Source organism: Epinephelus moara, chromosome 20 (genome assembly GCF_006386435.1).
Source record: "Epinephelus moara isolate mb chromosome 20, YSFRI_EMoa_1.0, whole genome shotgun sequence".
Taxonomy (NCBI): domain Eukaryota; kingdom Metazoa; phylum Chordata; class Actinopteri; order Perciformes; family Serranidae; genus Epinephelus; species Epinephelus moara.
Window position 1 is genome coordinate 45296844 of NC_065525.1, and position 21963 is coordinate 45318806.

A 21963-nucleotide genomic window follows, 5' to 3' on the forward strand; every position below is an offset into this window, starting at 1 on the left:
AAATGGAAGGAACAGACGCCATGGCAGTCCAAAAATAAATCCTGAGCCCTGTGAGCTGCTCAGAGTGACAGTGGAGCGAGGCGAGACGCAGCACCGACAGGCCACAGGACCTTAGGTTTCACCACCTCAGGGCTCTAAAAGTGGGGTCCGAGGGCCACCCAGGGGTCCTAGGCAGATGTACTATGGACCCGGTAGAGGGCTCCAAAAAATGAGAAAGAATTTAACTTCTCGTGATTTGAATTCTGTTGAAATAATTCAGGAGTTCTCGATGGGATTTGGAATTTCTAGTTACCCAAACATCTGAGTTGTAAAAACTCTGGAGAGATTTTAGAGGTGCTTTAGAGGTGGACATTCCGGGGTTCATGGTGGTGGTTGGGGGTCCTTCAAGGAGTTGCAGGGATATCAGAGTGGGTTCTAAACAGTCTTAAAGGTGCTGTCAGGGACTTAAGGAGTTCTTGAGTCCTATTTAAAGTTCCAGAATTTAGCGTCAGTCATCATTGATGTGATTTCAAAGGTCCTAAAGGAGTTCAGAGTGTTGCAAGGTTCTCATCCCTCCTCCTAACATACAGCAAGCCAGCAAACTCTGGCGAGTGAAGTGCAAAATCTTGTCCTGATAGACTACGAGCAACATCAACATTGATTGAGGGTATCGAGCCTACGCAACAGCTTGCTGATTCTCTGAAAATGGATAGGAGGCGTGCTGAGCTTTGCCAAAATAAAGCCAGGGCAAGCAGTTATTCATACAGTCAGCACGTCAGTTAGCTTGTTTACTATGTCACTTAGCTTGTTTACTGAAGCACGGGGCAGGTTAGGACATCTTCATCGGTAAACACTGAAGCAATCTGATGTTCGAATGGTCTGTATGATATCTTATGAATTAGCGCCCCAAGAATGAATGATGTTAGATCCTTAAGGTAAAGTTATGTTATCAGTGTAAAGTTACAGAGGTAAGTTCAGGCAAGTAAAGTTACTGTGATTAGGTTTAGGAAAAGAGACATGGCGAGGACGTACCTTAAAAAGACTCAATGTTCTGTTGTTCACAGGGTTCCGAACATACGTCTCCTGGGAAGAATCCTGAAGGGTAGTCTGTGGTGTTATGACCCATGCTATGCTAATGATGTATGTCACATGGCATATGTCATGTGACGTGACATTAAGTTAGTAACAACTGTACTTTTAAAAGCCAGACCATTATTTTTTTCTAAACCTAAACGTAGACCTTTTCTTGGCTAACCTTAAGAAAATAAACCTAAAAATAAACTGTTTTACCTACGTCGTAAATTTATTTTGAAAAAGATTCAAGCGCGAAACAATCAGAAAAAACATTTCCTGCAAAAACGGAATTGCATTTTAAAAAGTCACAGTGCACGCCGTCCTTGAACGTCCAAAACAGATGCAGGCTATTGCAGGTTACCGTGCACGGCATTTACAAGCTGTAAACTGTAATTACGGTAATGAAAGGGGTTCAGTCTTTTTGGCTCTTCTGGGAGCTGTAATGCTGCGTTCGTGTCGTATTGTAGTTATTGTAATCATGATTTTGTGACTTATAAATAGTCAACATCCAAGTCCTGTCACAACCGGGAAACAAAAAGCTGTGATATATATTTGACTCGGGACTTAATAATATAAAAGTGGCAGAAAACAATCATGGATGCTTCACATCAAGTCTGTTGTTGTTGTAATAGCCCCTAACTTTATTGATATGGTGTTAATTGTCAATACACCATATTTTCATACAGCCAAATCTGTAATCATACAACCATCCTGATGATGTGAACACTTGCAAGTCATTAAAATCTCTACCATCCATCTCATATAACATGACCGCAGCATTAGGCTCCCTAGAGTGTTCTTACAGTTTCTGAGGGGACTCTGTGGGTTCTTCAGGAGGTTCTTAGGGTTCTTAAAGTGAGTTTCAGGGTACTCTTAAAACTGGTTTCACATTAGAAACCGTCCCTGTTTGCAGTGAGTCTATGAGACGCAGCAATCTTTGTAAGATGTTGTAATGGCATTGAAGGATTACAAAGGGGATTACCAAGGGTCATTGACAGGATTCCAGGGCTGGGTATGACATTCCAGATGTCTTTGAAGGGGTTCCAGGACTCTTTAATGGGATTTTTAAATTGTGGATCTGAGAGTCCTTGAGAGAGTTCCAGGGCATCCTTGAGAGGGTTTATGCAACCCTTGAAAGAGGAACCTCAGGGTGCTGAAAGCTGTAGAGGTATTGTATTGATTGAGAGAAATGTGAAATGACCACAGTCTCTTAACACTGCATTGTGTGGAGGTGGCACTGTTGGGTTCAGGCACCGTAACAAAAGATCGTGTTTTCTGTCTGAAAGAAAACAAAGTCTGTTTTGTTTTTTATGTACAGGACATGCAGGACATCAAGTAACTGACTTTTGGTTTCACATGTAACACAAACAATGGTCTCCTGTGCAAAAGTCCTGTGTTTGTTTGACCCATATGCCACCCGACCTTTTCCCTAAACAGACTTTGTTGCTCTTTATACCACCTATGGTGTCTTAATATTAACCACCAATCATTGCATGGCGTCATAAAACCAGGAAATTTGAGTGTCCACCACAATGAAGGACCCTAATTAACTTTGTATTGGTACTGTTTCTGTGGTGCTGGCACGTAATTTCTCTACACATTACATCCCACCATCATGTAATGTGGTGTGAAGGGGTTGTGGTCATTCAGGTTGTTCTCATACACTGTTTGTAAATATACCAACAAAAAGTAGGGTTTTATGGATCCTTCATGGGATTATTATCCCATGGGTACTGTTTAGAACCCACTCTGATATCCTTATTGGGTATTTGGAGGTTCCTAATGTTTTTCCCTAATGCTTGTAATGCTTTTTTGGCAAGTCATTGCCTTTTTTCCAGTGACTTTATATTCGTCAAACATGGGTGTTTTTCAGTGAGCCGATGCTGTATTTTCCAACAGGGATAGTGCCATGCTTTCAACCTGGTCTCACTCCAAACCTGTCGAAAACCGCTGCTTGGTCAGTGACTTCCGGTGTCAGACACCAGTGAAAAAAGCTGTCCTTTCATGTTAGCATGATACGCAGCCAGTCGCCATTATTGTTTAATGGTGCCCGGTGGCATCAGGAGGAAATGCAGTGGAAAAACAACGAAAGTTAAGTCCAAGTAGGGCGGGCGGGAGGGTTGGTGCATGGGTCCAACCACTGACTTTCACGCAGTTTGCTCCACATAAGATTGTAAAGCCAAACCCTGTTCTTTTTTCCTAAACCCAACCACGTGTCTGTTGTTGAAAGAAAAAAAACCTCAATTTGTGGTGTTGTATCAACGTAGTGCATTTATTTTGTAAGAGACTATGTAAGCTGTACATTTCCTGTTAAAACAGAAGTTTATCTTGAAAACAGGGAGTGCATGTAACAGGCAGAATTTTACACACCGTCCCAGAATGTCAACAACCAACAGGGTAGCTTGCATGTCATATCTGGACGTGGAAAGTCCACGATCAAACGTCGATATGTGACAAGGTCGGAGTGAGAATGTGTTGGAAAAGCAACTGTTTTTACAGAGACACTGCTAAGTTTTCTTTCTCCTGGAAGATGACGTAGGCAGCTGGAAACGCAAGCGAGTCCAGTTGTCTACGATATAGCACTTACGTATAACCATGTGGTTTTTGTGCCTAAACCACAAACCACACATTAACCACAGCATTGTTGAAATGTGACGTATCCATGGTTTGCAGAAATGTTTAATGCCAACATTTATTCTGGTGACTGGGTTGAACAGCAGGTTCTAATGTCTGTCTGAGGTCCGGAGGGTCCTTATTGGGATTCCAAGAGTATTTCAGGAGGTGTAAGGATCCATGAGGTCACTGAAAAGGTTGTGTTTTCCTTTGTGGGGAATTCCTTGTGCAGTTTGGCAGAGTAGGTTTTATTTGGCTACACTGTGCTGTGCAATGCACCATATAACTGTTGTGGTGGTTAGTTTCATCTCAGCAGTTGGATTGTAGCTGGTTGTCAGCTCAACTGTAAACCAACTACAACTGAATTGAACAGGGGGTCTTTGGCCTGAGGTTTGTCTATTTGTGTTTCTGTGACACATTTGACACTCCCCACAGGAGTGACCAAGACTCTCTGTTCTTTATGCTGTCATTGTAGTGCCCCCTGCAGGAAAAAAGAGGCTCACTCAGGATCCGTGAGACAGTTGAGACTGACACCCAAATCACAGATCCTGCTTATAAATCAAGCAGAGGAGTCTGCTGAATGATTCATGCTGCAGCTTGTTTAGACTTGCAGCTCAGCTGAAAGACATTAGCAACAGATCAAACTGATCCTCTGTCAGATAGGTAGTTATTTTTGAAACAATATCACACTGGAAATAAAACCTTACACTGTACTTCAATGTAATACAGCTTGACTTATTAAAAAAGGTTAATACTAAGTCTTCAATGGGGGATTTTGAAAAAACAAAAATGAATTACAAAGATTCATTAACAAAGATGTCGCATATTACATAACTATGAGACACCTTTACATTTTTACTTTTACAGATTAAGTGAGGAAACATACAGCACAAAATGTTTGTATTTATACCAAATACTCCTTATTTTTCCTTTAATTTGTCCCAGACTGAGAAACTACAGTTTGATGACATGAGGATGAGCTGTTTGTGTTGAATCTCAGCTGACATTAGATGTTGATTTTGCATGTTTTTAGGACCTGCATGGATTAAAACTGACTGACTTAGATCCAGTGACTCCTGGGGATATTATTTTTGCCCCTCTATGTAATTCTTGCAAACCAGAGACTCTAATAAACAAACAGAAGATGGATAAACATGAAAGATTTACAGCTTGGATAGACAAATTAATCAGGTGTTTGTCCTCCTTTGACTGTACATTATGTTTACTTCTTTAAGAGGTTCAGGATCACCACCTGCCTCGCTTCCCTGATGTCCAAACGCTCCTGTTAGTCTCAGATGAAATTTGCTTGCCTAATGCAGCTGACCCAGAATAGCAACCTGGGGGGCGTCTTGGCTGCCCCCTTCTCCAAACTTGAGCCTCCCTCCTTAGCATTCGACCCTTCCATCTCCTTATTGAGTGCCAGCGATGGGAGGGGGGGTCCCGAAGTGGTGGACCCTGCCCCACCGCATGCCAAGGCCTCGCCTCCATGCCGACTGCTCGTCCAATGGGAAGGCCGAGCGGATCAGATATCACTATAACAGAAGGACATAATCAGCGCAGTAAGTTTGCAGAACCTTACAGCCTGTCTTGGCCAGCGGAGAGCTCGCTTCTTTCAGCTTTTCTGAGGTAAGAAAGAGGAGAGAGAGTGAGTGTGTGAATGGAAGAGAGGAAGCTCAAGTGCAATGATCCCCCAAACATCACCCAAACTGAGGACAGCTGAGTCCCCATGTGTTAAAATCACTGCCACGACTAGTAGAGGCTGCTGCAGAGGTCAGGGGTTAGAAGAGAACAGGCCTCTCTTTGAAGCCCACAGAGTGTGATGCTTTTATGTTTGAGCTCAGCAGTGATGAAATGTAGTTTGCGTTGGTGTTTGATTGCAGCTGTGTGCCTGAGAAGCTGATAAGCAGTGGGGTTTTTGACACCTTGTGGTACATCTGTATCTCCAAAATGAGAAATCTGATGACTTTTTGGTGTTTGAAATCATGTAAAACCTTCAGCTGATGTTAAGATGTGAAACTCTCAGAGGTTTAGAAGTTCTGACATTCTTGCAGGACATCTGCCGTTAACTTAAAGGACTTTGTTATTGTTGTCATGCCGGTTTGGTTCGAGTCCAGTGACCCGGCGGAGGTTCATACCTGAAGGATTTACAGATGGCTTATAGCCTTTGAAGCAGCTTTCCGCTTCAGGAGACAGAAGATGATACTAATGACTTATGTAACATCATGACAGCAGCGGTGATGAATGGAGTTGTTATTCTTGATATTTTAAGTCAAGAACATTGCTGTACCCTTTGGATTACAGGTTTTCTTGGCTTTATCTTGTTGCTGATGTCCAGTAGTGAAGATGTAAATTGGGCGTGGCATGTGTGTACATTGTAGTGCACATAGCTTGAGGATAAACACTTTAACATCTTGAACAGGAGCCAAGAACCTCCAGTGATTTTTCCAATATTACATCATGGCGTAAACATAAATCTGAGTTTGGAATTTACGAGACTCAAAGAGCAAATACAAGCATTAGCCCTTTAACCCTCATGGCTGCTTCTCAGGGTTTATTTTAATTCCTCAGCAAAGTGGCCTCAGTCAGCAGGGAGCCTCAGGAACATGATTGAAGGAAACATGTGAGAGCGAGACAGCCAGATAAGGTGATGAAGGTGGAATTGTGGGTAGTGGTCCAGAGGAAGGAACCCAATCTTCAGCATCGGGTCCCCTGAAACCAGATCTGGGACCTGTGCAGCTGTCAGTTGGAAATAGTTGTGATGTCGGGATGCACTCATGGTGGCCTCACGCTAATGAGACTAATGGGCAACTAATCCGACATTTAATCACTGATAGATTAAAATTATTAATATATTCAGGTCATGTGTGTTTATCATTGCAGGGGGTTAGATCAGATCCAGTCTGGATTTTTACCACTGAACTGGAGCGTGAGCTGAGATTAGAGATGTGACGGAATTTGCTAAAAGCTGTCGAGAGTGTTTCTAAAGATAAAAAGTCTTTAACGCCTTGGATGCAGAGTGATGGGACAGGGCAGGAGGCCGACCTTTACCATGACCCCCCTCTTTTTTAAAACATTAATCTGATCTCTCAGTTGAAAACAGACTGTTGGCATAAATCTATGTTTGGCTCCCTTCTCAGTTACCATCAGAGATGCAGATTCAGGACTGAGGCTCGGATTTCAGCCCAAAGCTTTAACGCTTATTATAAACCAATTTGGATCTGCAAAGTTGGAGTTTTGAACACAATAGTTTTGTAAAAATATTTCATTAATATTCCTCAAAAATGATGAGGAGCAAACTTTTAGAAATGGCTCTACATAAATATTTTGTGTTTTTGGAGATGGGGGTGAAATATGTGAAGGCCAGCAGAGTGGGGTCTGGTCAGGGTGGGGTCGGCACCAGATATTTAAGACATCTGCAACTTAATCCTGAGCTATAAATACAGCCGGCTGCTCACTTGCTTCTTGCAGACAGACTTTAAGTTCCTCTCTTCTCTTTTGCCCCCAGGTTGTAAAGTCCACTGTCACCATGTCTGACGAGGAAGTGTAAGTCCATTCACATTTTCACACACACATTTGAAACTTATGGTGATAGATTTGACTAAATAATCAAGTCAAGGTCTGTTTATTGACCTCTTGAGAATTCAAAAGCATGTGTTTGCAGCTGAAAGCTCTAGAAAAAGCCACAAAGCGGACTTTGGGTTCAATTATTTAACCAACTACTATATTCGTGGTCTCGCATGAATTTGTTAGGCTGATATTTTGATTAGATTTAACTCTAAATCAGAATTTCTTTGCCTTCTGTCTTGCAGTGATCAGGTTGAGGGTAAGTAGCACCATTTTCCCCCGTTTAAAATATTCAATCCCCTAAACATTAGATCCAGGTACAGTCCGGAGTTCCATGCTAAAACCCAGTATTATTTCTGAATCTTGCCTAACTGATTTTCCATCCCCTGTAGAAAGTTATTTGCACTGGACAAATACGTATGTTTTCAGGTTTGGCTTGACTCCCTCCAGATTCAAGTTGTGCAATTTAACTTCAAAGTGAATCTGCTCATAAATTATTTCACCGCTGTTGCGCGGTTGCAGCACTAATGTTGGCATCAGGACAGTGTCAGTTATGTTGTGTGAGATCAAAATCTGACCTTATAAAGTATAAAAAAGCCGACACTGGCCTGTTGGCAACAAGTCCTGCAGCACTGCATGACCACCTGCAACTGTACAGTCCTCCTGAGCTGAACAGTCCTTCAGATTAAAGGACATTCGTGAAGTTTGATGCCACTTAAAGGTCCCGTCTGTTAGCTCTGGTCAGCCCAGGAGGACTGTGTTGTGTTTGCTTAGCATGGATCCCCAGTGTACCCACATTTTGAATTTGTAGTCTGTCAAAAATGGGTACAAACGGGATCTTTTCTTAATGTTCTTCTGCTCCTTTCTTTCTCGGACGGACGTGAAGAATACGATGGTAAGACGCAGCTTGCAGATGATAAGTCTTATGCCACTTATACTAATTTGTCGGTCATTTTTGAAAACATGTGTTCGTACTTCCACGTGAACTTTGGCATGCTGGTTAACACTAATGAAAAGACGCAGGTTAGAAAAGTTGATTGCGTCAGGATAGAATTTGTCTTTATTTGTCTTCGACTACTCTGAGTTGCAGCGCAGGATTCAATTATATTTCATCCATCAATGACTGACCATCAATGACTGACCTTTTCCCTCCTTTAACTGCTTGCTGTCTCACATGCTTTAGCTCCATCCGGTGGCAGTTTCCCCAAACTGCCCTGCAATGAACCTCCTCATATCTCACATCTCCCCTTTCCATTTACTCACCCCCCGATCACCTCCACCTCTTTCCCCTTTCTCCTGCTTTCATTAACACTCTCACCGCCCTTCCTCTCCCCTGGTGACTGGCTGCATGTTGTGTAGCTGTAGAAGAGGAGGTAGTACAGGAAGTAGAGGTGGCCCCTGAGGCGGCCCCTGAGCCAGAGCCAGAGCCAGAGGCACAGCCAGAGCCAGAGCCAGAACCAGAGCCAGAACCAGAACCAGAGCCAGAACCAGTGGTAGAACCAGAACCAGAACCGCAGCCTGAGCCTGAGCCTGAGCCTGAAGGTATGTGGCATGGAGGGGGGAAGGGGTATTCTATCATCCTTTCCCAGGCGACAGGTGCGCTCCAACAGGCTGCAGCCAGCCAGACAGACCCCACTAATCCTGATCCACACCATGTCTGCTAATGCTAACGCTAACGTTACCTTCCTTTCACCTCTGAACAAAGTCAAAGAAAGCCTGTTCATGCAGCACTCAAAGGGGCGCAAGTTGGGATGTGATGACTTCTTATATAAACATATGTTGAGATGATTGTACCTAAAGCATTTTACAGTTAATATATGACTAATATTTGAAAGCCGATATTTTTTCTTTCTACCAAAGCTCATGTTTTAGGCTGATACAAAGATCCAAAGTCCTGCCCTACATATATGTTAGCATCTGTTCCGTCAGCTTTCCATTCTCAAAATGCTAAAAAGTAAAAGTTAATTCATTCCTTTATTAATCTATATGTTTTTAGGGGGATTCATTCTGAGGTGAATTGGTATTATCAATTTAAGTGGGCAATAAAAACTTACTACAAACTATGTAGATGCATCTACCTGATGTGTTTGAGCTAACATGTTACAGTACAGTACGATACAGTAGCCTAAGATTATCAGAGTATATTATCATCCTACAGTATGAACCCTTATTAGAAATCTAAAATTTATATAATTTTCATTCTGAATCTGGGAAAAACAGATTCACAGGTTCAGGGAAATGAAAATCTCAGTTGTCGAAACTTTAGCTTCTTAGCTAACGTGACTTACTCTATATGTGAATTAGTTTAAAAAAAACAAAATACATATACTTTTTAGTCATTTCAACAAGTCTTAAGTGAATCTTAAAATGTTACATATACATAAAAAGATACAGAGAGTGCTTGTTAATTACTGACTTGGATACTGTATGCTAATATGTTGCCATTCATAGTAAACAAAGCTATCTACTGCAAACAGAGGTATAATATTTTAGGGCTTAAATTCTAAAAAGACAAATATTACCAGTCTTTCTCCACTTTTACTACTGTACCACATGTACTCTAAGTATTTGTGAACCCCTTTAGAAATCTAAAATTTATATAGATTTCACTTTGGGTCTGAGAATTATAGATTCACAAGTTAAGAAAAATTAAAATCTCAGTTGTGAAAAGTTTAGCTTCTTAGCTAACGTAATTAAAGTCTAACAAGAAAATATACCTTTCTGTGAATGTTAAAAGTCCTAAAATAAATAGTGGAAACTTACAAATACATAAAAACATAGAGTGCTAGGTAATTAGCAAGTTAGCCTAGCATACTGTATGCCAACATGTTGGCATTCGTAATGGACAATGGCTTTCTACTTCAAACTAAGGGAATATCTGAGGGCTTAAATAAAAAAAGAAGATAAACATTGGCCTCTTTTATCAGTCTAACCCCAAATACTACTGTACCACATGTACTCTAAGTACTCGTATTTGGCGTACATGGTTGCTTTATTAATGTTTTGATATCAGATAAAGGTAACCATCACATTAAATATCTGAACTGCCTCTTTTAAGGGAATAACATTTACTGCTACGCATGAATAAAAACATTACTTCAATAAAAACGAGACAAAGATGGTGTCTCAGATTTTATCTTTTTTCTAAATTTACCACTGTCACACCATCTTATATTACGCTCACATGCTAGTGGGAAAGTCTGTTTTGCATTCACATGCTATTTTGGTGATAACTTACATGTAATTCCACTAAATGTATGATTTAATGCAAAACCCAGACCCATGTAAAGCTTGATATCTGTTGCTAAATTTGATGTTAAAAACTATCATTGCATTATGCATGTCTACCGAAATCTACCCTGACTTTTCGACTTCACATGCCATTTTTGAAATTGCGTGTGAAGTCAGGGATAAATGTTAAAGGGATCCTACTTTATTAAGCTGTTTGAAGATTAAACTGTATGTAAATTCTCAAATATTGGCCTTTATTTACCTCAAACTACAGTGAGATTTTTATTTGACAGTCCTATATTGCTTTTATTGAAAACCTCCCGTTTTTAACATATATTTTGTAATGTTTTAGCCTCTCTTTGTTTCCCAATCATTTCCAGTTCTTTATTTTTAATTTCTTTAAAGCTAACGTGAAAAAGCATCAGTGGTATTTATGTTAATGCTGTTGTACAAACGTATGTAATGCGCATTATAAGCAAATTGCCTTTATTTGTGCCGTTTTGACATTACTCTGCCATTATTTGAGAATTTACAGTAGCCTAATGAAAAATTCATGAAGCTACAGCACACTGACTCTCTGCATTAATTTCCCAGTTTCACTGTATTTAGCTGAAGCGGTGTACAGTTCGCTTGCTAACAATGTTGTCTATTCTGCTTCTGTTTTGGATGCTTGCTGCATGCAGAGGCCGTTGAAGAGGAAGGTATGTTGATTTAAACAAACTTCTGACAAATCTGAAATCTGTCATTCTGGTTTTGGGAAGGACCACAGTGTCCAGGTCTGACGTCTGTACTCGGGGAACGCCTGCTGTTCACAAAATGTCTGTCCAAATTTTATCTGTCTGTCAAAATCCAGGAGCGCTGCCCAATTGGCACTGAGAGTTTGGAATCCAAATTCACATTAATACACTGAATTTTATTATTGATCAACTTTTGAGAAAACTAGTGGAGAAAAAGGGTGAAAGAATATGAAATGCTAACACGTGCTTTACTGCGCAGCGACCCCACCTTTTCACTCTTGCTATGCCACTCGTCATCTGCATGGCATGGAGCCGCCAGAATCTGGGTAAAAAGACAAGGAAGAAATGGGGGAATGACTTTGTCTTGCTTGTGTAAAATGGTTTTGGGGTCAAGCCAAAAAACATAACACATACTGTTGGTACGGTACAGAAAAGTCACAACTTCAAGCGACTTTTTTTTTAGATAAATGAGGCTTTATAAGAAAACTGAACATTTAGTAAGAATACATAACTGTGTTACTGTAACTGCACTCACCTAAAGATTGCTCTCTGATATTCACAATTCACTTCATAATGTTAAAAACCGTTTTTTTTCTTTATATGTGAAGTTTTCATTAATTTTCACCTGTTGTTCTAACCCTCAAACACTGAGGCTACTATTCACTATTTGTTTTAATCTTAATCTAACATGTCACATAGACCTAAAACCCACACAGTTTAATCCATGCAATGCCTGAGAGAAGTGAAATAATCTGCCTTGTTTCTAACCCCATGACATGTACTTGTCCCCTCTTCATTTCCTAACCTGCAGAGGAGAAGCCCAAATTCAAGTAAGTTTCCCTCTTGTGTAATTTTGACTTCAAATCATTTCCATAGACATTTCCATCCAAGATGTTTTGCTGACAAGAATTTAATACAGCATTGACACAACATAATAATCAGCACCTGTGCACTTAAAACCAAAACGCTCTCTCCTGTAGGCCCAGCGCTCCAAAGATTCCCGATGGTGAGAAAGTGGACTTTGATGTAAGTGGACCTGATGTGACAAGTGTTGTCACCTGAAGTGCATGAGTGTTTCTGTTTGGCTGAGGGTTGTTTCCTGTGCGTCTGTGACCCTGCAGGACATCCAGAAGAAACGTCAGAACAAGGATCTGATCGAGCTGCAGGGCCTCATCGATGCTCACTTTGAGTGCAGGAAGAAGGAGGAGGAGGAGCTGATCGCCCTCAAGGAGAGGATTGTGAGTCTTCAGCCAGAGCCAATAACATCACACCTTTAAACCCCATTAAACCTCTCACACACATATATTATGGTAAAATAGAATGAAAAATACAACTGAATTTGATCCTTAGAGACTGGACAGAGCACTAAATATCTACCACTGTTTCCTAGAAATTATGTTTCTAAACTGATTTCTTAATTACGGTCTTGTGGCAATGTAATCGCTGGCTGGGTGGTTGGGGATGATATCTGTGCAGGACTTTGGCACCATGAACTACTTTGGTTAAGGTTAGGGAAAGATTGTGATTTATGTTGAATATAAACAAAAAAGGTAACAAAAATAATACATAACAATGCTGTAGTCGCTATGAGTGGATTGCTAGGTAGCTAGATTGCTAATTTTGGCAAAAAAAACCCACCTGAAACATTTTGCTGACACACTCAGAATCAACAGTATTGGGACATGCCAGATTGATCAATTAGCAGCATTTCTTCTTAATGTTAAGAGGAAATGTTGAAATAAGGAATGCACAATGTGTAAGCTTGCACAATAATTCTGAGTGTGAAATTAATTGATTTGAGGGACCCTCAGTTTATTTCAAGAGATATGTACTAGCATTAAGAAATGGTGAATGGTGTATTGTTAAAATTCTTAAAAAATATTTGTTAGTTTCCTGCCAAGAGTTACATGAGAAGATGGATACCACTCTCATCCTGTACAAATGAAGCAGCAACCGGTTAGCTTGGCTTAGCATAAAGACTGAAAACTGGTTCTGTCCAAAGGTAACAAAATCCACCCAGCAGCTCCTCTAAAACTCACTGATCGACACTTTATGGTTTCTTAAATCCGTACAAACTCACCATTTTGCAGTTGTTGAACGGTATCAAGACAGAATTTGTAAAACTACAGTTTCATAGGCTACATTTGGAGAGAACCAGGCAGTCTGTTTTCCCCTCTTTCCAGTTGTTATGCTCAGCTACCTGGCTGTAGCTTCATATAGAAACAAAACAGTGGTCGCAATCTTCTCATCTATTATCTGTGTTGGGTTTAATTGTGTAGAGTAAAGTGCGCTGACGATGTATTTGCTGCTGTCCTGCAGGAGAAGCGTCGCGCTGAGAGGGCCGAGCAACAGAGGGTCCGCGCTGAGAAGGAGAAGGAGCGCCAGGCCAGACGTGAGGTTCGTGGTTTCATCTTTCTTCTTCTTTGACTGTTGAAATATGACCCTATAATCAGATGTTTGATTCACTCTGATTCGTTTGTGTGAACCAGGAGGAGAGGCGGTGCAGGGAGGAGAGCGATGCCAAGAAGAAGGCAGAAGAGGAGGCAAAGAAGAAGTCCGCTCTGTCCAGCATGGGCTCCAACTACAGCAGCCACCTGCAGAGAGTCAGTACACACAGTCATAAATGCAGCAGTACATTTACTCAAGGACTGTACGTACAGTTCTTAAGTCATTTCATTTTATGCTACTTTTTCCTTAGATTCAACTACATTTCAGATAAATATTATACTTTTTAATACACTTCATTCATCCATCACTTACTTTTCAGATTAGGGTAATATGGTCCTATGTAACACAAAGTACAGTAAATGAAGCCACCTGACGGATATAAAACTGGTCAAATTAGCTCTACCTCAAGTACGTTAGGATTGTACTCAAGTACTTAAGTAAAATGTACTCCATTACATTCCACCATGCACGTACCCCCTCCACCACTGCTGTTGACCTGTGTCTGCACACTCACACTGAACAGGCTGACCAGAAGAGAGGAGGCAAGAAAGAGACTGAGAGAGAGAAGAAGAAGAAGATCCTGGCCGCCAGACGCAAGGCACTCAACATCGACCATCTGAATGAGGACAAGCTGAGGTACGACTCAAACACTTAACTTAACTAACTTGACTTACCTTAACTGAGCTGCTCTTAAAGTTGTCGTGTTTTATTTATCTTACTTGTGTCTCCTGCAGGGATAAGATCAATGAGCTGCATGAATGGATGACCCAGCTGGAGTCTGAGAAGTTCGACCACATGGAGAGACTGAAGAGGCAGAAGTATGAGGTGAGACTCCCCCCGTCCTCGCCGTCGTTACTTATCATAATGTGCTGCTTTGATGTTTACTGGGTGGTAATGATGTTCAGTGTGGTTCTTATTCTTCTTCTCACTCTGAGGTTAGGATCACACAGTGAAGAGGTTTGGGGTCGATTTTAAGACCTGAAAGATTATTTGTGTTTGTGACTTTCTTAAATATATTTGTTGGTTGCAGAATCCTGGGTTAGAAAAAAAACCTGATTAATAACATTTGACTTTTTCGTTACAGATATTAAGTAAAACAAAAAGTCTTTATTATTACATTGAAACAGGAGCTTATTGAGGAGTTTATCCCGCAAATGATGCATTTGAATTTTTGGAATTTTTGACACCTGCTATATGTTTACTCTGTGCTATTCTGAAAATACATTTGGCTCGATATCCTGAACAGGAAAAAAAAAACATTTAATTTAGTTATAATTGTTTTTTAATGACATCACAAATTTGATTGACTTGATTTGATTTATTATTTTAGCACAAAGGTCATCACACAAAATAAATCAGGTCCAGTTTTATTGGAGATGGTTCACAGCCTTTTTGATAATGTACAGAGCTGGTACTCAAAACTAAATACTTGGATGAATAGTAATTTGTTCTTATTATTTATTATTATTTACCTATTTTTTATTTACCTAATTATTTATTTAATATTCATTTTTGATCGTATAGAGAGCAACTCAGTACTTTTTTTGGTGTTCATGCCACAGTCCTACCATCAAGTATTGCAAAATGTCAAGTACAGAAAGTTGGCATTGATACATTTTGTAATTTTATTTAATTTTTTTATTTACATTTTTTAAAACTATTTTTTTCAATTTTATTTTAATTGTTCCTGATTCACATCTTGATTTTGACAGTTTTAAAGTTCTTTTTATTTAGAAATAACTGCTGCTTGTGTTCAGACAAAATTCAAAACTGACAACTTAAAAAATATTTTTATTTATTTTTTTGAAAAATATGTTTTCTCAAAATGAGGTTTTAAAGAAAAGTTTTACTTTGTCTGGTTTCATAATGTTACTCAGCCTTAATTGCACACTAATAACATATTTATCCACAGCTTTGTCCTCGGTATGTACGCTGATTTGTGCACTCTGATCTACACACAAAACTAGCAGATAAAAAAAACATAAATCACACTTTTCTCAAACTGTACCAGCTATTGTTGTTGTTGTAGTTGTTGTTGTTGAGCCTGAGGTGAGCGTGCGGCCGAGCAAACCTCCGGGTTTGAACCCTCGATGTGCTCTTTGATTCCCTCCAGGTTACAACCCTGCGTAAGAGAGTGGAGGAGCTCAGTAAATTGTAAGTAGAGCTGAGCAGCAGGGACTTTTGCCTGCTGGCTTCAGGCTCGCTGCATGTTAGCATGACGGAAGGTCGGTAAGAACCAGGGCGCCCTCCACTGGCCGAGAAAGGACACAACACACCACCTAGGAAATAAAAACTAAAGAAGGGAGGTGAAGAGTTTGTTTCCAAAAATGACATCTGAGCATCGGCTGTGAAAAAGTTTAGGAATCAGCTGAGTTAAATATTTTTTACTGTTTTATTTAAGGAGGCACCACAGCTTTAATTTTGGGATTCACCTCAACAAATTGAAATAATTTGAGTCGTATCAATTAGCTTGACTTATTTTTCTTTTTGTGTCTGCTGGCTCTGGATCAGAACTTTTTAACGGTTTAAAAAATACAGTTACTGTACATTAACTCAAAGATAAGGAAACAATTATAATTCACAATGTTTAATTAATAAAAGAACATTTTTCTTTACATCACTAGAAGGTGTTTGTTGTCAACACGAGAAACATCGTTGTTTTTCTCCCGATTATGAAAAGGTTTTCAAAAAGTTGCCTCCTTTAAGAAGAAAAATGTAAAAATATTTCTTCTAATAATGACACCTCTGAGCTTCCGTACATAAGTTAAACAACCTTAAACTGAATGAATGAAGACTGACCGGTAAATTATTATTTAAAACAGTTAAGTTACCTTCCATCCTTTGCAAAGTTGTATTGGTTTTATACTAATGTGTATTACAGCTGTCATTTTGGAGTCAAACTCTTCAGTTGTAAAGGTGGTGCTGGGTGTCTGAGCTCCTCCACATTCTGTCCTGGTCTGGATGTTTTAGTTTTAGCATCACAGAGTTTTGGTCAGGTGTGTGAGCGAGCGGTCGAACAGGTAAGTTGGACCTTGCTGAGGTCACAGAGCCGAGCTGAAGCCCAATCTCTCTAAACTGTTTCTTTTTGGAGGGGAAACCAGAACGGGTGTTTTAATGCAACAATGATCAGATTATTCATAATCAATAAGTCCAATCAGGAAGTTACACAGTGTTTATTCCTCTCATAAAGTCCCAACCTTGAGCACCCATAGAATTTAGCCCAAACATACAAAAATAATATCTCTCAGTACACTCTAACATTACAGAGACAGTCAAATCCAAATACTGATCATATGCATGACCCCATCTTGGTTTCCCACGATGCCTCAGTCTGCAGCTTTCAGCCCACGGAGCCTGTTACAGGAGAGCAGAGGGAAGTCCTTCTCCTCAGAGGTAAATGTGTTAAAGCTGCTGCTGTGTCGTCTTTCAGGTGCTCACGTACAGGAACCGCATTGATGAGTTACAGAAGCAGTAAGTACTGTCATGTCTGGGTTCATAGACATCCAGTCATCTCATAAACTTAACTCCAACTGATGTCTGCGTGAACTCTTCCCTTAGCAACACATAAGCTGTCCTGAACATTCAGGACAGCTTATGTCAGTTTATGGCAGAAAACACTTGCTTGGTAGGGACAGAGGATTTAATGTTTTTCACTTAATATAATATATAATTTTTTATTTTTATTACTTTTTATTACAGTATTTTATTAAATATGAGCTGGATATTAGCAAGGCAATGATTTTCATGCTGGAGACAATTTACAGCTTTTGTCTATAATCTTGTTTCACTCTTAAGTTTTAATGTACATTCAAAGATAGCAGCCCACATCTGAACTTTTGGCATCCACTTTCCATCCGTGAATCTCACAATGGGGATTTTTTTATTTATGTATTTTTGGATACTTTAATCATTTTTTTGTGAGCTAGAAAAGCCATAAACACACCAAACACACTAACACCACCAGTAAGTGTTTAGGCCCAAATCCAGGCCCAGACAAACCTGTCTTGTCTGAAAGTCAACATGGAGGCAGTGGACCGGTCTTGATCCACCTCACAGGTCATACATGTTGTCATGTCACGTGTTTGTCCAAAGATACAGCAGCAGCAGTTTGTCATCAAGTCTGTGACACCATAGCTTATGAAGCAGGTTGAAATTTAAGTCATTAAAAATAAAGGCCAAAGGTTAATTCAAAGTTTAGCAGGCTAGCAAGCTAATACAGCTAAATCAATCATTTAAAGGCAACAACTGGACTAACTTACATGGAATTCTTAACATAACTAAATTGAAATGCTTAGAACTAATGATAGGGTTTCTTAAAGTTAAACCATTAATCTTGTGCCATTTTGAAAGTTTAGCAGGCTAGCTGACCAGCTAATATAGCTAAATTAATCACTGAAAGTCAGAGAGACTAACTAGCTAACATGGAAAACTTAACTAAATTGAATTGTTTACTGATTGGGTTTCTAAAAGCTAAAAGTTAAAGCAAACATTCATCTTTCACCATTTTGAAGGTTTTACAGGCGAGCTGACAAGCTAATATACCTGCAGGCTACAGTTATATGGCTATAGATTAAACATGGAAAGTCAGCTCGGCTAACTACCCTACATTAAAAACTTGAAACAACTTAACTATATTGTTTATAGTTAATAATAGGATTTCTGAAAGCTAAACATTAAAACAAACATTTATCTTGTGCCATTAGCAAAGTTTTACAGGCCAGCTAACACAGCTAACGTTAGATTGATGATAGAAAGTCAGTTAGGCTAACGTTGAAAACTTAACTAAATAATAACTAAACTGAATTGTTCACAGTTAATGATAGAGTTTCTAAAAGCTAAAAGTTAAAACATTAATCGTGTAACATTTCAAAACTTTAGCGGGCTAGCTGACAAGCTAATATAGCTACCGGCTATGTGGCTAGATTGATCATGGAAAGTCAGCTAGGCAAACTAGCTAACACAGAAAACTTAACATGTTTGTTTACTGCTAATAATAGAGTTTGAAAAGTTAAAACAAACATTTTATGCCATTTAGAAAGTGTAGCAAGCTAGCTACCAAACATAAATAGCTGACAGGTATGGTAAGGACTAGAAAAGTTTTTTTTTTACTTCTTCTTACCCCTTTTGAACATGACCAATATCATTTAAGTTGTTTATTATTTGATTCTGCTTTGCTTGTTTTGTTTTGTTTTATGTCATATGCTTTATTTTGTTTGACTTTTTGTTTCTTTTAACATGTTCAATAAAATCGTTCAATCGTGAATCGTAATGTGGCTGGATTGATCATGAAAATCAGCTAGGCTAACTGGCTAACGTAGGAAACTTAACATAACTAAACTGAATAATTTAGAGTTAATAACAGGGTTTTTAAAAGTTAAAACAAACATTTTTCGTATGCTGTTTAGAAAGTGTTACAAGCTAGCTAACAAACTAATGTAATGGCCAGAATATGATAATATGGCTAGAATGATGAAAAGGTAAGACATTTGTAGACTAAAACGCTAATCTGCTGTTATATTAATTTAAAGAAAAAACAAGCTGCTGCTTTTGTATGTCTACATCTATTTCTGACATGCAGTAGGAATAAGATGGCATTCCATGTAAATGAATTGCTAAATCAAGCAATAAAAAAACATTATTATGTCGTTAGCTTGGTTTAGCAATTTGTGCACGTAGATTTCTACTTTTGTTCCTGATACAAGGTTTCAGTAATGTCCCAGACATTTTGTGTGTATTATTTTGTTTTCCATAATTAACAACACATTTTACATTTCATTATAACTGTGGATTTACTGGTGTCACTCAGTGTCAGTATGTGAGGAGCGTTCCCTGGTTTACTCTGAAAAAAGATGTATAAACAGCTCAATTCGTTAATTTATTGTACAAGGTTGAAGCAAACACTGCCTGTTTTCTTTTTTTAGACAATCATTTTTTAGTAATCATTTAACAGAAACAAAAAATATTGAGTACAATTATGACCCAAAATGGTGCATCCTTTTTCAGTGTAAAGGTCAGGGTTCTTCTCTTCATACTGACCTCTTTACTTGGTGTGAGAGCCATTACTGCAGTAACTGTGAAGGTATTCACATTAAGTTAGTGACTGTTGGACTCAGTAATGATTCAGTATGTGCAGGTAAGTGCTGCATGAGTTTGTGACTAATTTCTGTCTGAACTGCAACATGTCAACAGAGACGTCTGACTGTAATGTCGTAGACTGGAAATGAAGCATTTTTGCCATTTTGCATGTGGCTGGAAATCCCTTTGTATGTAAAATAGAAGTCGGTTTAGTTTTCATGATCAAACAAAAGTATTTTGAGAAGAACAGATGGTTTTATTTTGTGATCTAGACTGTTATTTCTCCCTGTAGTTATTATTTTTTTATAAGATAAACTTAATTATGAGCACTTAAACATTATCCCCATTCTTTCATTCCTTGTGAGATATCTTTTGTGCCATTAAATAAGTCACTTTCTAAATCGACTGTTGCAGTGAAATGCTAATTGTTTGGGAACTTGTTGTTAGCTACGTTAGCTACATTAGCTACCCTAAGATTTCAGCTGGTCAAACAAACAAAAGCAACTGTTACTTCTACTACTACTACAGTAGTAGTAAGTAGTAGCTTGCTAACTTATTCATGTCATCGCATTGAGCTTCGGCAACAAAGTATCCTAGAACAAGTGATAGAAATAGTGTTCATGCTGCTTTCTGTGTCAGTTAGAATGCCGTTAGCTAACATCTCTAATATAAGGCACTAACTAAAAGATTTAAACGTACTTTTTTGACGCCTCAAACCGCATAACATTTATCTCCCGTGGATTTGTTTTCGCTATTTTTGGCATTTTCTTAAGAGATTTCGGACATCATGTTTGAAGACTAATCTGTTGCATACAAGATGATGCAAAATATCCACCTTCCGCATGATCCAGACAGACTCTACAGTTGTTAGTATTTTTAATGGAGGATAGAACACTGATTTGACTGCTGCTAAGGAATCTCTAAGTGTGGCGCTAAACTCTGAAGTGTGAATTTGTGTGAAACCGAAGCTCAGCCTGCACAACCGTCAACTGTCCTTGTTGAATTTACAAATTGTTGAACACACCCCAGATTTCTGACATGTATCTTCCTTTTTGTTTGTTCGTATTACAGCAGCAAGAAGGGAGCCGCCGCTCGCCGCAGAAAGTAAATCAACCCAGAAACCAAACTGCTATTGTCTCGGACACACGCCTGATGAAACAACGCGCGCTGTGGCGAAGGTCTTAGCTCAGAAGAAGCCAGTAACACTGAGGTGTACCATGCGGTTATCAACGCACTTCCTGTTACATACAACCAGGAACCTTTAGCTGCTGTTCTGTAGGAATTATATAAAAACTTGTTTCGCCATCATGCTTCCTCGCCCTCAGCTGTTTGGTTCTCAGTATTTTTGTAAATAAAGTGTGACACTTCAAGCCATGTCTGTAGAGCTGTTGTCATTCAGAAATCAATAAAGTTCAGTATTTTTCAGACAGTCGTTTGTTCAACACTGTTTTCTAACTGCAGAGTTGAATCGAACTTTAGCGATGTAGTCGATATGGAGGCTCTGCATTCATAGCTACCTCAAAAATTCTGTATTTTATCCAAATGCATTCAAAAGTTTGGTCTATTTCTTATATTGCTGAATAAATAAACAATTTTGTGCAGTGATTAAATTAGAATAAAAAGGTTGCTAAAGGAAAGTGAAGGTTTTTGTATTTTCAGATTTAAGATGGACAAATACTGCATCAGGGTGCCTAAGAAAGCAGTGAGTGTTTCGGAAACATATATTTCTTGAAACAATTATCTTTAAATTAGAAATTTAGTACACAAAAATGTTACAAGATCTATCAGTTGTTGGTCAAAAAACTCACTTCATGCACTGAATATTGAGATGCCATTATTATTCTTTATTAAATGTCTTTTTAGAGGCTTGAATCAAATAATTCTCACTGGGATTACTCACCACCTGACTGAGAGAACAGGAGACAGGTGTGTGATTGTTGATCGTGAACACCTGAGTGCAGGTGAAAGTCTATAAACGCAGGCAGTTTGTTGAGCTGGTTTTCACATGTTTGGGAGCTGTGGGGAATGAAGTTGGGAATGTAGAAAGAAGGTTTAGACTGGAGCTTTTTTGCTTTGTTTGGTTGATACTTGAGTTCTGGTGCAATAAACAGTTCATTTAAGCAACACCCCTTGACCTTATTTCAAAGTTGTCCAGATACATGGATGAAAAGTTAAATTGAAAACCAACAAAGTGTCTTAATGATCTGCCATGATCCTCCAGACCAGCCTCAGTGCCCCTTTT

The 21963-nt window shown here is 39.1% G+C and overlaps 1 protein-coding gene across 5 annotated transcripts; it reads left to right on the top strand.

Moving 5' to 3' along the window:
• The first annotated feature begins 5142 nt into the window (after window positions 1–5142).
• tnnt3a (troponin T type 3a (skeletal, fast)) lies at window positions 5143–21091 on the top strand. Of its 5 annotated transcripts, none has more exons than XM_050072942.1 (14): window positions 5143–5292; window positions 7172–7209; window positions 7476–7489; window positions 8590–8772; window positions 11145–11162; window positions 12010–12028; window positions 12179–12224; window positions 12320–12436; window positions 13518–13595; window positions 13688–13801; window positions 14170–14282; window positions 14381–14471; window positions 17077–17117; window positions 20793–21091. In XM_050072942.1, the coding sequence occupies exons 2-14, from the start codon at window positions 7193–7195 to the stop codon at window positions 20827–20829; spliced, it is 888 nt and encodes a 295-aa protein (XP_049928899.1). In that variant the 5' UTR covers window positions 5143–5292; window positions 7172–7192; the 3' UTR covers window positions 20830–21091. The 5 variants fall into 5 exon arrangements, with proteins under 5 accessions (XP_049928899.1, XP_049928901.1, XP_049928897.1 ...); XM_050072940.1 differs by lacking the exon at window positions 17077–17117 and adding an exon at window positions 15760–15800 and having other exon boundaries at window positions 5144–5292; XM_050072944.1 differs by lacking the exon at window positions 11145–11162.
• Window positions 21092–21963: the final 872 nt, after the last annotated feature.

What these genes read in the sequence shown, in the direction of transcription:
- tnnt3a (XM_050072942.1), top strand. An exon ending in TGAAGAGGCAGAAGTATGAG is followed by an intron (nt 14,472 to 17,076) that starts GTGAGACTCCCC and finishes GTCGTCTTTCAG; the next exon opens with GTGCTCACGTACAGGAACCG. An exon ending in ATTGATGAGTTACAGAAGCA is followed by an intron (nt 17,118 to 20,792) that starts GTAAGTACTGTC and finishes TTCGTATTACAG; the next exon opens with CAGCAAGAAGGGAGCCGCCG.